Source organism: Cetorhinus maximus, chromosome 4, assembly GCF_964194155.1.
Source record: "Cetorhinus maximus chromosome 4, sCetMax3.hap1.1, whole genome shotgun sequence".
Taxonomy (NCBI): Eukaryota; Metazoa; Chordata; class Chondrichthyes; order Lamniformes; family Cetorhinidae; genus Cetorhinus; species Cetorhinus maximus.
The window spans coordinates 106,676,108-106,691,108 of record NC_135882.1 but is presented as its reverse complement, the minus strand read 5'-3'; the positions used below and the strand labels follow the sequence as shown (position 1 = coordinate 106,691,108).

The 15,001-nt window shown below is 40.4% G+C and overlaps 1 protein-coding gene across 4 annotated transcripts in view; it reads left to right on the top strand.

Moving 5' to 3' along the window:
- tatdn1 (TatD DNase domain containing 1) overlaps positions 1–15,001 on the top strand; it is a 92,500-nt gene that overhangs the window by 48,821 nt on the left and 28,678 nt on the right. For 3 of the 4 annotated variants that reach the window (XM_078540601.1, XM_078540604.1, XM_078540603.1), the window contains 3 exons: positions 2,743–2,813; positions 5,280–5,406; positions 12,522–13,565. In XM_078540601.1, coding sequence (XP_078396727.1) covers positions 2,743–2,813; positions 5,280–5,406; positions 12,522–12,624 — 301 coding nt within the window. In that variant the 3' untranslated portion in view covers positions 12,625–13,565. Of the gene's footprint in view, positions 1–2,742; positions 2,814–5,279; positions 5,407–12,521; positions 13,566–15,001 lie in introns of those variants that run through there. The other variant, XM_078540602.1, reaches the window with a different exon arrangement.

Here is a 15,001-nt window from a genome sequence, read left to right as displayed (position 1 = left end):
TTGCTCGGGGCTGGAGAGGAACTTGCAGTGGGAGGGGGAGGATCCAGTTGTGGACCAGGTGGTTACCAATGACATAGGTAGGATTAAGAAAGAGGTTCTGCATAGGGAGCATGAGTAACTAGGAACTAAACTAAAAAGCAGAACCTCAAAGGTAATAATCTCTGAATTATTACCTGACACACAAGCAAATTGGCATAGGGTAAATAAAAATCCTTTATAAATAGATTCTGGTGGCACTGTAGTTGCAGGCTGTGTCCACCAGACAAAATTATTGCTCCACCATGTCCTATAACATTGCATCCTTTGACATGCCATAAGCAACATCACAGGAGATCTGATTGCATTATATGCAAGATTTTTAATGTTTTACACATTTTTAATGTTTCCTATGTTGCATTTACATCCTATAACACTTTATCACATTTTCCTCATAGGCTGCTTTATAATAATGAGTGCTATCAATAACAGCAACTTACATTTATATAGCACCTTTAACATAGTTACCTGTCTCAAGGCTTTTCACGGGAGTGTTGCCTAACAAAATTCGACACCAAACCATGTAAGGGGATATTAGGACAGGTGACCAAAAGCTTGGTTAAAGAGGTAGGTTTTAAGGAGCATCTTAAAGGAGGAAAAAGAGCCTGAGAGATTTAGGGAGGGAATTCCAAAGCTTTGGACCTAGGCAGCTGAAGACGTGACTACCAATAGTGGAGCGATTAAAATCTGAGATGTACAAGAGGTCAGAATTGGAGGAGCACAGAGCTTGTAGGGCTGGAGGAAGTTACAGTGATGACTAGGGGTATTAGAGCACGATGGAGGAATTGAAGATGAGATCAGAAGCCAGTATATGTCAGCGAGTGCAGGGCTGATGGGTAAACAGGCTTTGGTGTGAGTTAGGCTACAGACATCTGAGCTTTGGATTAACTTAATTTTAGATAGGCTGCAAGGTGGGAGCATTGGAATAGTCAAGTCTGGAGTTAACAAAGGCATGGATGAACGTTTTAGCAGCAGATGAGCAGGGTTGGAATCAGGCGATGTTATGGGGGCGGAAATAGGCGGTCATGGTGTTGGAACAAATGTGTGGTTGGAAGCTTACCCTAGGATCAATAGGACACAATGTTGTGAATGATCTGGTTCTGCCTCGGACTGTAACAAGGGAGAGGGATGGTGTTGGTTGCTAGGGAATGGAGTTTATGGCGAGGACCAAAGACAATGGCTTTAGTTTTTTTCAGTTTAATTGGACTGAAGCAATATATCCACTGAGTTACATGAGTAATATCAAAGTGATCTGCTACGTTTTAAATTTTTTATTAAACTACTAGAAGTACCCCTTATTGTGTGTTTGCTGTCTTTTGTCCCTTGGGTTTTTTTTTAACTGATTGTTCTGAATGAGGGTAATTAACATTGGAACAGGTCAGTAATTAGAAACTGGACTAACTGCCATTGTCATGGGACCAATACTGAGAAACTACAGGATGACTAAATACTCTTGTCAGTTTATAATTACTAATATTTCAAGCAAGTAGATCCTTAACAGGAAATATTGTTGCATGATTAAAGTTTGAGGATTGGAGTAGCAGCATTTCTGCAGAAAAATCAAACAAAATTTCAATGGTAATAGGCATTTGATTGGCTATTTTTTCACCAAGTTGTTTACTTGTGGCAGGATGAGAATTGTGCTGAGAGAAATTATCTCTTTGTCTTGCAAAATCTGCTATTATGCCAGTAGCCTTATTATATTGTTTCAAATGGTTCATCACAAGTTCTGAAGGGTTTAATGGAATCATTTTTCAACAATTTTTCTCATCGCAGCCATCCCAGACCTATATCCATTTCTCCTCTGGCTCTGAAGATTAAAGAAAAAACTTTCTCACCCCCTACCTAATCCATCTTAGCTGATGTTTCAAAATTAAAGTGAATTTTTCAACTCATCATCCTCCAGACTGGTAGATTTAAGACAGAATGATGATGTCAGTATTTCTGAAAGTCCTAAGTTAACACCTTTAAGATTTAAGATGTTCAATATTTGCAGCTTTAATACTTGGATACAGTTTTCATTACAGTAAATGCAAAGCATTAAAAGATATATAATTTAATAAATAAAGTCTGAGTTGGTGATTCTAAATTTTGCTGGCAGCAGCGAGTATAATAAATGTAGATGGGAACAGTAATTTACAGCTGAATAGACTGTTATAATCAGAACTTATTCTCTTGTGAAAAGATCAGAAATTTTAAATACAAAGATAATCAGGATCTTTCACTTAATGAATAAATTGAGTCGATCACAGATTAACAAAGACAAACCTTTTACTTTGTGTGGAGCTCAAATTTTCTTCCAGTTTTACTTTTTAATTAAAAAAACTTCTTTAATGGGAGAAGCAATTGAAATACTAAGATATACATTGTCATGACTGCTTCTGTTCCTTAAATGACAATTCCTTTTGTAGCTCAAGTTGGTAGGTATATTTATTGTGAATAATTGACTGAATGAGTGACTGGGAAAATTCAAGCAGAATATTGATTGAGTTGATTTGATAGAGAGCATGCGCTATTTCTAAAAATAGAGGAAGGCTAGGGGAGGAGTTTAAGGACCATCACTGTTAATTGTATTGATGTATAGCATTCATTAAATAATTTGAAACATTATCCCAGTTAAAATTAAAATCTATCATATTCTTAAATGAATAATAGACTTGCAGTTCTTAATACTACATGTATTAAGTGCAAATTTGATTCTTTCAGCTCCTTAAAAACGGAATCCAATCTTGAAGCCATGAAATCTATCCCGAGTGAAAGGCTGATGATAGAGACTGGTAAGTTATATTTCTAGAGTTACCCAAGATGTAAAGTTTGGATAAAGGATAGACCAGCAGTAGAATGCTGAATTTCTATTTAGAGAGCTGAGTGCAAAAATTAGCTGACATATTTGTTTACCTGCCGTGATCCAAGTTGACTGCTTCCACTAGACTGAATGAATAAAAATGGCTCCAGATGCTCAGAGCAGCACTATGTAGCGGATTATGTAGATACACTGCGGTGACACACTCTTCTGTGAGACAGTGTCTAGTCTGCTATTTTATATGACTGCAGTGGCGAACAGGCTAGGTCCTTCTGGACCATGCATTCTTTTTAAATTAGACTTTATATATTATAATCCTGTAATTTGCTTCAGGCTTTGACTGCATGCAGTCTGTCTATAAAACTGAGTAAAAAGTATTTGATACTTTATAATGAAATAGGTAAAATTTTGATGGCAAGCTGATCATGTTCATAAATGGTTTTTATTTACAGTCATAGCTACAGCAGAGTTGTCACACAACACAGTGGCTAATATTCATTTACTTTATGGCATTTAACTGCTGGATATGCAGAAGACTGACATGTGCTGCTTACTTTGTTTTAAACTAAAGTTACTGTATCCTTACTGTGGTGATAGTTGCAAAGTACATTTCCTGTGTTCATACAGTTTGGTCACTTGGACGATACCATAACACTTGCATTTTTCTTGCCTGTTTTCTCTCGGTCTTCTCATGTTTTGATTCTTGAATGGGGTGAAGCTCTATGCCATAAAGCCTTTAGAACTTCACTTCACCCAAGTGTTAGCTGAGAAAATAAGCATCAGCATACAGTTCAACCACAGGAGCATTACAATCCTGTCCTCTTCCAAGATACCTGTACTTCCAACGGGGACTGTTGGATAACATGTGTGAACAGAAGCCCAGTGATTTCTACAGTCTTCCACCCACACTCCCCACCCCTCTAGGACACTTCTTTGTTGTCTGGCTTATTGAGGTTATTTGCAGCTTCCTAGAATTGTCACCGCTGAAATAACTCAGTAAAGGTTGGGGATCAAACCTGGAACCTTCCAAAGAAGGCACAGGGATAAGGTGGTCACAACATCTGAACCACACTCTGCTCTTATCTACCTTGCACTTTATAGCAAGGATCATTAGAAATGATCAGTGTTGAAGACCATGACTATATTTTTCTTCTCTCATTGAGAATTACAGAGTCCACTTGTGCTCAGTTGTTGTTTCTTGAGTGAAATTGGATAACTAAGCAGATTAGCGAGAGACTCGGGGTGCTTTCTAAATTGTACAGCTCATGTTCCCTCATTGTCTGAACTATTGGCAAAGATTGGGTTTTAAATGTTTGGTGAATGTTTTGGGCTTATTAAGACGGGATATCAGTATGTTGATCTTTATTGCAAGGTGGTTGGAACTTAAAAGCAAGTCTTGTTGCTATTATATTGGGCTTTAGTGAGGGTACACCTGGCGTATTTTTACAGTTTTGGTCTGCTTACTTAAGGAAGGATATATTTGCCTAAGAGGGGGTTTAACAAAAGTTCAGTAGGATGATTCCTGGGATGAGAGAATTGCCTATGAGGAGAGCTTGAGTAGAATGAACCTATACTCTCTGAAGTCTAGAGGAATGAGAGGTGATCTCAATGAAATCTGTAAAAATCTTAAAAGGGCTTGACAGGGTAGGTTCTGAGAGACTGCTTCCCCAGGCTGGGAGTCTAGAATTGGAGGATCATAGTTTTTATTCTGTTCACCGGATGTGGGCGTCACTGGTTAGGCTAGCATTTATTGCCGGTCCCTAACTGCTTTTGAGGTGGTGGTGGTGAGCGGTCTTCTTAAACCGCTGCTGTCCATGTTGTACAGCTACAATCTCAGGATAAAGGAGAAGCCATTTAGGACTGAGAGGGGAAATTTCTTCACTCAGAGGGTTGGAATTCTTTACCCCAAATAGCTATGGATGTTCAGCTCTTGAATATATTCGAGACTGGGATCAATAAATTTTTGGACACTAGAGGAATTAAGAGTTATGGGGATGAGGTGGGAAAGTGGAGGTAGAAGATTAGCCATGATCTTTTTGAGTTGCAGAGCATGGTCAATGGGCTGTATGGCTTACTCCTCTTATTTCTTATGAGTATTCTTAGGTCATGTATATTAAGGATTGGATGGAGTGCAGAGCTCTTTCAGAACAGCCCCAACAAACAGCCTGAACTCCAACCGTGAAAAGGCACCTGCTGCTGCATCCTTCTGGCTGAATTAAAGGCAAACTCACTTCATATATTATCTTTATTGCTAGCAGAGAAAGCTTACAGTAGGTTTTAAACCAGACCCAATAAATAAAAAGATTTTTCCACTAAAACTTTTCTTTTAATTAAGTGTCTGGTTTAGAAATTTACTGAGAGGATCTTCTTCAGAGCAGATGTCTGTTTTGTTGTAGCTCTTCAAAACCTTTCATGCAATTATTTATTTATATTTGAAAAGATGCACCATGGTGTGGAGTAAAGAACACACATGCAGGTGCTAAATTTGTGACAACAACCTTTCCAACAAAGAAGAAGTGGGAAGAAGGATACTGCCTCAAGGATAGGAATGAGCCGTGCCATATTATGTGAGTACCAAGGAAAGTTCCCACATAGCTGATTCAAATGTTCAACGTGTTTTGTGCCTATGTATTTTGTCCAGACTATCTCTGAAAATGATTATTGTAAATGAGGTACAAATAGGGACATATTTCCAAGGCACCACATACACTCGAACAAGAAAGTTATTCATCATGCTCCATTAGCCAGACCGTATTTTGGCATTCAGTAGCATCACTTTGTTACTTAGATAGGGGATATAGATAGGGGATATATCTAGCTTCCTTCTCTGTGCTTCATCCAAGGTAGAATGCAATGCACTGGCATAAGTTACTAAATCTACAAATAACAAGGCTGTTTCTGAAGTTTACTTTATAGCCTCTGTAGCTTAAAATGATGATTTCTAATACTTAAGGTATCATTCTCTGATCCAGGGAATCAGGTGCACAGCTTCACATTGGACAAATGATCAAAATAAATACTTTTTGGCTGTGCACTGTGCATGCCGCTTTTCATGATTTATGTAGGGAATCTGTCTATCTATAAAGAACATGCACAGATCTTTAGACACCCTTATTACTTCTTTTTATGTCCTTTTTACCATAATTGCCCCTTTCATCTAAACTATACCAATATAAACCTACCTTTGAGTCTTCTCAGCTCCTTCTCACTTCCAGTGAAGGTGACACTGCCTGATATGTACTTGGCCTCTTGCCTCACCTGGCTCAGCTCCAGCCCCCACCAAGTGGTCCCAGCACTTAACCAGGTATTTCCTTGTCTTTCTCCTCCTGGTTGTATAGTGCCCTATCCATCTATCCTGGGCACCTATTTTTTTCACGTTTCCCTGGCTATCATCTCTTGCTGCTCCCACTCTCCTGTCCCAAGGGCCTTATTTTTCTCTCCTTATTCATCTCGCTTCTTACCATGTACCCACCACCTACACTGTCCCCATTTATCCTGGATCGGCGTCTCTATCAGGCAAATGGGGCTTAACCATTTGTCCTTAGACCAGATGTCAAATACAAAAGCATCACTTAAACTGTGTTTACTGGTTCAGCTATTTCAGGCAGTTTAAGCAGCTGTTTGAATGAGATTATCTGTCATTAAGTCCTTTCAGGCAGCCCCAAGCATTAAACAAGTGATAGTCTGCTTAAACTCAAGCTGTATTTACAGTACCTGCTGAAGTGGCCAAACTGACCACTCTCCATAGGTGAATAAAGCTACAAGCTTTCACCTCACATAGCCTGTATATAGCCAGGAATATGTTCCACAATTCACAATAAAGAAGCTCACAAATCCTCTTCTGATCACCAATTGCAAATTCTGACTGGGAGCAGGAGAGAAGTGGAGAGACTGGCTGCAAGTGGTCATTTCCTGACTGTTACTTCAGAGAGTCACCTCAGTAAGAAAGAGAAGAGGTGAAGATCTGAACTCAAATCCCAGAGCTGATGGTAATTAATTTCTGAAATTCAAATTTGACTTGTTGATTATAAAGATCTAAGCCAATACGCTGGCCATCGCAAATAATAAGCAAATCGTGTTTTTGTGAGCACACCTGCTATAAAAAATGAGGACTATAGATAGCTCTCCCCTCTCCATCGTGATATATCTTGCCACTCCTACCTGAGCCTTTCCCCATACTTATTATTACTAATCAGCCCCTAAATCCCTGTCAATGTGCTTCTCGGCCACAGCCCTCAAACAGCTTTTCGCTGTTCCCAATCTCAGGGATTCCACCTCACAATACTCTGAACCCAGTTTTCTATCTTATCCAATGTTCTATGCTCTGTCATTCAAGGTCTCCCACACCAAGACAGCCCACCAGCTTAAATATCCAATCCCTCCATCAGTGTACTATAGTAACCCATGACCTCCACTATCTAGAAGGACGAGGGCAACAGATGCATGGAAACATTTTCACATCATCTGTACCATCCTGACTTGAACATATATTATTGTCCTTTCATTGTTGCTAGGTCAAAATCCTTAAACTCCCTACCTAACAGCATTGTGGGAGCACCTTTACCAGCGGAACTGCAGCTGTTCAAGAAGGTGACTCAGCACCATCTTCTCAAGGGTATTTAGGGATGGATAATGAATGCCAGCCCAACCAGAAATGCCCACATTCCAAAAATTAATTAAAAAAATAAAGTTGTGCTTTTTTGGAGATTAAGACACCATATTGAAACAGTTTAGATGGATGTCAGTGGAGTGTCTTTGTGTCATTGATTATATCATTATACTCTTGGTATTTTGACAACACGATCATAACCATGATGCTCTTCTATATTTAAAACTTCAATCAACACTGAACACATTGTGACACTAACACTGTGGGCTTAGTCCTACTGCTTACTCTTGTTAAACATATCTTTAAAAATGACAGCCACAATAGTGAACTGAACAACAACATTACAAAATGCAGAAAAGCATTTTATCCAGGCTCAATTAACTCTGTGCTAAGGTCGAAAAAGGAATATTGAGCAATATTCATTTAGATAAATTCAATCATTTTAAAACCTCAAGCAGTTTGATTATTATGAATATAACTGTGAGTACCAGTGTTTTCAGGACTTGCATCTTACGTAGTGTTTCCTCTAATTTGTCTTTGCTGTGCATGACTTCGTTGCATGATCCCTTTAAGCTTGCCACATGGCAGTACTTGTGCACATCTTAAAGGAGACATTGATTGTATGCCTGTTCCATTAATAGTGTGTTCTGGGTTGCTGCGCAGCCACGCACAGCTTAGAGGGGACATTATTCTTCTGTCTCTGGACATCTAACCAAGTGCAGTTTGAAGGCTAGAGTAGATACTCTCAGAATCACAGAATTGTTACAGTACAGAAAGAGGCCATTTGACCCATCGTGTCTGCACCGGCTTTCAGAATAAGCATTATGACTCATTGCCATTTTCCTGCCTTTTCCCCGTAACCCCGCACATTGTGTCTATTTAAATAATCATCAAATGCCCTCTTGAATGCCTTGATTGAATCTGCCTCCACCGCACTTCCAGGCAGTGCATTCCAGAGCAGAGCCACTCGCTGTGTGAAAAAGATCTTTCTCACGTCACATTTGTTTCTTTTGCAAATCACTTTAAATCAATGCCCTCTCATTCTTGATCCTTTTATGATCAGGAACAGCTTCTCCCTATCTACTCTGTCCAGTCCCCTCATGATTTTTGAACACCTCTATCAAATCTCCTCTTACCCTTCTCCTCTCCAAGGAGAACAGTCTCAACATCTCCAATCTATCTTCACAACTGAAGTTTCTCATCCCTGGAACCATTTTTGGATTTCTTCTGCACTCTCTGCAATGCGTTCACATCCTTCTGAAAGTGTGGTGCCCAGAACTGTACACAATACTCCAGCTGAGGTCTAACTAGTGTCTTATACAAGTTCAGCATAACCTCCTTGCTCTTGTGCTCTTTTTTTTATTCATTCATGAGACATAGGCTTCACTGGCTGGGCCAGCATCTGTTGCGCATCCCTAGCTGCCCTTGAGAAGACGGTGAATTGTCTTCCTGAATCGCTCAGTCCATGTGGTGTGAGTACACCCACAGTGCAGTTAGGAAAGGAGTTCCAGGATTTTGACCCAGCAACAATGAAGGGGTGGCAATATATTTCCAAGTCAGGATGGTCAGTGCTGCCCTTGTCCTTCTAGATGGTAGTGGTCATGGGTTTGGAAGGTGTTGTCATAGGAGCCTTGGTGAATTCCTGAAGTGCATCTTGTAGATGGTACACACTGCTGCTACTGTGCATCGGTGGTGGAGGGAGTGAATGTTTGTGGCTGTGGTGCCAATCAAGCGGGCTGCTTTGTCCTGGATGGTGTCAAGCTTCTTGAGTGTTGTGGGAGCTGCACTCATCCAGGCAAGTGGGAAGTATTCCATCACACTCCTGATATGTGCCTTGTAGATGGTGGACAGGCTTTGGGGAGTCAGATGGTGGGTTACTCGTCGCACTATTCCTAGCTTCTGACCTGTTCTTGTAGCCACAGTATTTATATGGCTAGTCCAGTTCAGTTTCTGGTCAATGGCAACCCCTAGGATGTTGATAGTGGGGAACTCAGTGATGGCAATGCAATTGAACATCAAAGGACGATGGTTGGATTCGCTCTTGTTGAAGATGGTCATTACCTGACACGTGTGGTTCGAATGTTACTTGCCACTTGTCAGCCCAAGCCTGGATATTGTTCAGGTCTTGGTGCATTTGGACATAGACTGCTCAGTATCTGAGGAGTCGCAAATGGTGCTGAACAGTGTGCAATCATCAGCGAACATCCCCACTTCTGACCTTATGATGGAAGGAAGGTCATTGATGAAGCAGCTGAAGATGGTTGGGCCTAGGACACTACCCTGAGGAACTCCAGCAGTGATGTCCTGGAGCTGAGAAGACTGACCTCCAGCAAGCACTACCATCTTCCTTTGTGCTCGGTATGACTCCAACCAGCGGAGAGTTTTCCCCCTGATTCCCATTGACTCCAGTTTTGTTAGGGCTCCTTGATGCCACACTCGGTGAAATGGTGCCTTGATGTCAAGGGCAGTCACTCTCACCTCACCTCGGGAGTTCAGCTCTTTTGTCCATGTTTGAATCAAGGCTGTAATGAGATCAGGAGCTGAGTGGCCCTGGCGGTTCCCAGACTGGGTGTCAGTGAGCAGGTTATTGCTAAGCAAGTGCCACTCGATAGCACTGTTGATGACTCCTTCCATTACTTTACTCATGATGGAGAGTAGACTGATGGGGCGGTAATTGGCCGGGTTAGATTTGTCCTGCTTTTTGTGTACCGGACATAGCTGGGCAATTTTCCACATAGCCGGGTAGATGCCAGTGTTGTAGCTGTACTGGAACAGCTTGACTAGGGGTGCAGCAAGTTCTGGAGCACAAGTCTTCAGTACTATTGACGGAATATTGTCATGGCCCATAGCCTTCGCAGTACTAAGTGCCTTCGGCCGTTTCTTGATATCACATGGAGTGAATCGAATTGGCTGAAGACTGGCATCTGTGAATCTGGGGTCCTCGGAAGGAGGCCGAGTTGGATCATCCACTCGGCACTTCTGGCTGAAGATTGTTGCAAATTCTTCAGCTGTATCTTTTGCAATGATGTGCTGGGCTCCTCCATCATTGAGGATGATGATATTTGTGGAGCCTCCCCCTCCAGTGAGTTGTTTAATTGTCCACCACCATTCACGACAGGATGTGGCAATACTGCAGAGCTTAGATCTGATCTGTTGGTTGTGGGATCTCATGGTCCTGTCTATCACTTGCTGCTTGTGCTGTTTGGCATGCAAGTAGTCCTGTGTTATAGTTTCAGCAGGTTGACGCCTCATTTTTAGGTATGCCTGGTGCTGCTCCTGACATGCCCTCCTGCACTCTTCATTGAACCAGGGTTGATCCCCTGGCTTGATGGTAATGGTAGAGTGGGGGATATGCCGGACCATGGGGTTACAGATTATGTTTGAGTGCAGTTCTGCTTCTGCTGGTGGCCCACAGCGCCTCATGGATGCCTAGTCTTGAGTTGCTAGATCTGTTCAAAATCTATCCCATTTAGCATGGTGGCAGTGCCACACAACACGATGGAGGGTATCCTCAATGTGAAGCCGGGACCTCATCTCCACAACAACTGTGCGGTTGTCACTCCTACCGATCCTGTCATGGACAGATGCATCTGCGGCAGACAGGTTGGTGAGGATGAGGTCAAGTATGTTTTTCCCTCTTGTTGGTTCCCTCACCACTTGCCGCAGACCCAGTCTAGCAGCTATGTCCTTTAGGACTCGGCCAGCTCGGTCAGCAGTGGTGCTACCGAGCCACTCTTGGTGGTGGACATTGAAGTCCTCCACCCAGGGTACATTCTGCACCCTTGCCACCCTCAGTGCTTCCTCCAAGTGGTGTTCAACATGGAGGAATACTGATTTATCAGCTGAGGGAGGGCGGTACGTGGTAATCAGCAGGAGGTTTCCTTGCTCATGTTTGACCTGATGCTTTGAGACTTCATGGGGTCTGGAGTCGATGTTGAGGACTCCCAGTGCAACTCCCTCCCGACTGTATACCACTGTGCCGCCACCTCTGTTGGGTCTGTGCTGCTGGTGGGACAGAACATACCCAGGAATGGTGATGGTGGTGTCTGGGACATTATCTGTAAGAATGCCTAGGGCACTGTATACTTTATAAACTGCTCTCTCCATCTGTCCTGCCACCTTTAATGACTTATGCACATATACACCCAGGTCCCTCTGCTCCTGCACACCCTTCAGAGTTGTCCTGCTTATTTTATATTATGTCTCCATGTTCTTCCCACCAAAGTGAATGACCTCACGTTTCTCCACATTGAACTTCATCTGCCACCTGTCTGCGTACCCCACCAACTTGTCTATGTCCTTTTGAAGTTCTGTAGTGTCCTCCTCACAGTTTACAATGTTTCCAGGTTTTGTATCATCTGCAAACTTTGAAATTATCCCCTGCGCACCAAGACCATTAAAATACAACAGGAAAAGCAAGAGCCCCAATACCGATCCCTAGAGAATGCTACTGCAAACCTATCTCCAGCCCGAAAAATACCTATTAACCATTACTCGCTGTTTCCTATTACTCAGCCAATTTTGTATCCACAATGCTGCTGTCCCCTTTTATTCCATGAGCTATAACTTTTCTCACAAGTCTTTTGTGTGGCACTGTATTGAATACCTTTTGGAACTCCATGTACATCGCATCAAAAGCATTACCCTCAACAACCCTCTCTGCTACCTCTTCCAAAAACTCCAGCAAGTTAGTTAAACATGATATTCCCATAAGAAATCCATGCTGGCTCCCCCTATGGGGGAACAAAACTAGAAACAGATGCCTGCAGTAACAGAGACAAAAATAATGCAGAGGAAGCTTGTGTTAGTTAAAGCCAGGAATTGAATTTCTTAATTTCAATATACATGAATATTCAGATTTATGATAGCTATCAGCTGTCACCATAATTGGCTTTTCTGAAACTTACTGCTGCAAGAACTTGGCAATGTTTCATATAGAATGCCGTTATTATGTTAGGAAAACTAATAGAAGAACATAAAATCTGAGTAGGGTTAGAATATCTAGTTTTCCAATGTTAACAGTCTCTGATTACCAATCACATTAGCCCCTTCTAATTAATTTTTCTTTAATAGTCAAGTATTGGAGATAATGGCAGCAGTGCGAGAAGAGGACACACGTGAACTGAGCAACACCATGTACAATAATACTGTGAAGATGTTCTTTCCTAATAGTTGATCAACAAGGATATCATTCTGATAATTTGTTTTAAATCTAAACAACTTAACAGGCAGCTGGCAGTGACACCCATTTCCAGCGGTGGTACTACTTAGTTTATTCTGTTGTTCATATTGGATGTTGAACTCAATGCATGAGCTACTATAGAGTCAATATGAGTTTACCCCCACCATTGCCATACATTTTCTCTTCAAAGTGAGTGAAATTTTCTCACTTTGGTAACATGGGGGGATCCTTTTCCAAAGTAGAAATTTAGATGAGGGAAAAATTGACTGTCCCTTTTGATGCATGGATGGCAGCTTCCCTTCTGTACCTACCTGAACATGTCCAAAAGTATAATTAAACTGACATAATATTCACTAAAATACCATAAGTGGGATTTTTAAAACTATATAGTACCTTGGGATACAAATCGGCATATTATTGTTATGTTTGCTGATTGCTTACAACTTTGTTATAATACATCTCTGCCACAGAGATCAGTATTAATTAGATATTTAGCTCTTTTTATGCAATTAATAAAACGGTCAAAGACAAATTATGGTCGGCTTGTTTGGTTTGGAGCAGGATGGGTGGTATAGTCCAGAACAAACAAGAAATTGCACAGCATTATGCAATTTTATCTGATCACTTTTAGCACATACATATATGTATTATGATCTTAAGATGTATTGTGAAACCTCATGATGAGTAGACCATTGTGATTTAAGATTGTGAATATATAGATGAAGATACTATTTTACAGTTTTGTTCTAGTGCCCACTGAGACAAAAATATAAATGGTTGAACAAGATGTGGAGCAATGTAGTTATCATGTACAAAATCCATGTTAATGACCCAAAATTGGGACAAAATTACTTCTGGAATCTTGATGTACGGGAAATTATTACTAGATTGATATGATAATCATATATTTGAAAATAAAACTCTTGTGCCTCACACTGATGCATTCTTTTGTGTTCAGAATATTTGTTTGAAAATAAAATATACACTTACATGCCTAACAAAAGTATTTTGAGTTCAAAATCTCAAATTGCATGTACAATGAAAACTACAATCATATTTTGAAAAAAATATTTTTTGACATTATAAAAAAGCACTATGTAGTTTAAAGTTCTGTTACATTTCTCACAAATGTCCCAATGGGCTACATATACAGTGGACTGGATATTATTTTCAGCAGTGAACAAACAGTGTCAGCCATTTATTACAATTGCCAAAAGATTTTGCACTGGAACTTACTATAAAATCAGTGTGAAAAGATGCAGCACCCTCTACTGGTGATCTGGGATCTGTGTGAACAGAGTAAGAAATTCCTTACCTAATCAGATTGAAGATGTTAATGAGCAATGCAGTCTAATCCAGGAAGTAACAATTGGAATATCTAATTCAATGTCAATCAGGTACAGAAAGCAAAATCAAGAGGGAAGGACAGATTGTTTTAGGAGTGAAAGATAAAATAGACAAAAGTGAAAAATAATTTTTGGAGATTTAAAAAAGTTTAAATAAAAATCTGAAGGAATAAGATGCCACATTTGTTAAAGTTAATTTTCAGTGCTAGAAAGTTTAACAGTATTTAAGATTTATCACACTATTAAAAGGGTACTTACAATCAGATAAACAAGACCTAACTTTTAATGAGTTTAGTAGGTATATATCTCACACATACAGCAACTTCATATCACTCCATGTATTTCACTGGTGTGATACCTGTTTCTGGAGGAGCAGGGCAATTTGGACAGCAACTTCTGGATTTCTGTGCCTACATGCAGTCACCAGCAATTGCTGAGCGATTTTAAAACTTTAATCATGGTGAGCAATGCTAGCTGCAACAAAATCCAGCCATTAATAAGTCCAATGAAGTCATTTATTAGACAAATAACAGCAACTAATTTATCCTATGAACTCAAATTTTTACAATTATATTAGGGGAAAAAATCTATGTGGGTCTCTTGAAAACTGATCATGATATTGTCAATAAAAGTAAGGAAATAGTGGACATGCTTTGTGTCATATTTATAGTGGATGAAAAGGATAGCATGATGAACATCCCAAGGAAACTAATAGTGAATCTGGAACCAAAATTACCATAAGCAAAACAACAGTAATTTAGAAAATAATGGCACCAGTGACAAATTATCAAGTCCACATGGTTTTTAATCCAAGATTTTAAAAGAAGTAGGCAGTGGTGTCGTGGTATTGTCACTGGACTGGTAATGCCCTGGAGACCACAGCAGATGGTGGAATTTGAATTCAATAATAAAAAAAAAAAAAATCTGGAATTAAAAGTCTAATGGAGGAAATATGCCATCCTCACCTGGTCTGGCCTACATGTGACTCGACATGTGGTTGACTATTAAATGCCCTAGCAAGCCAC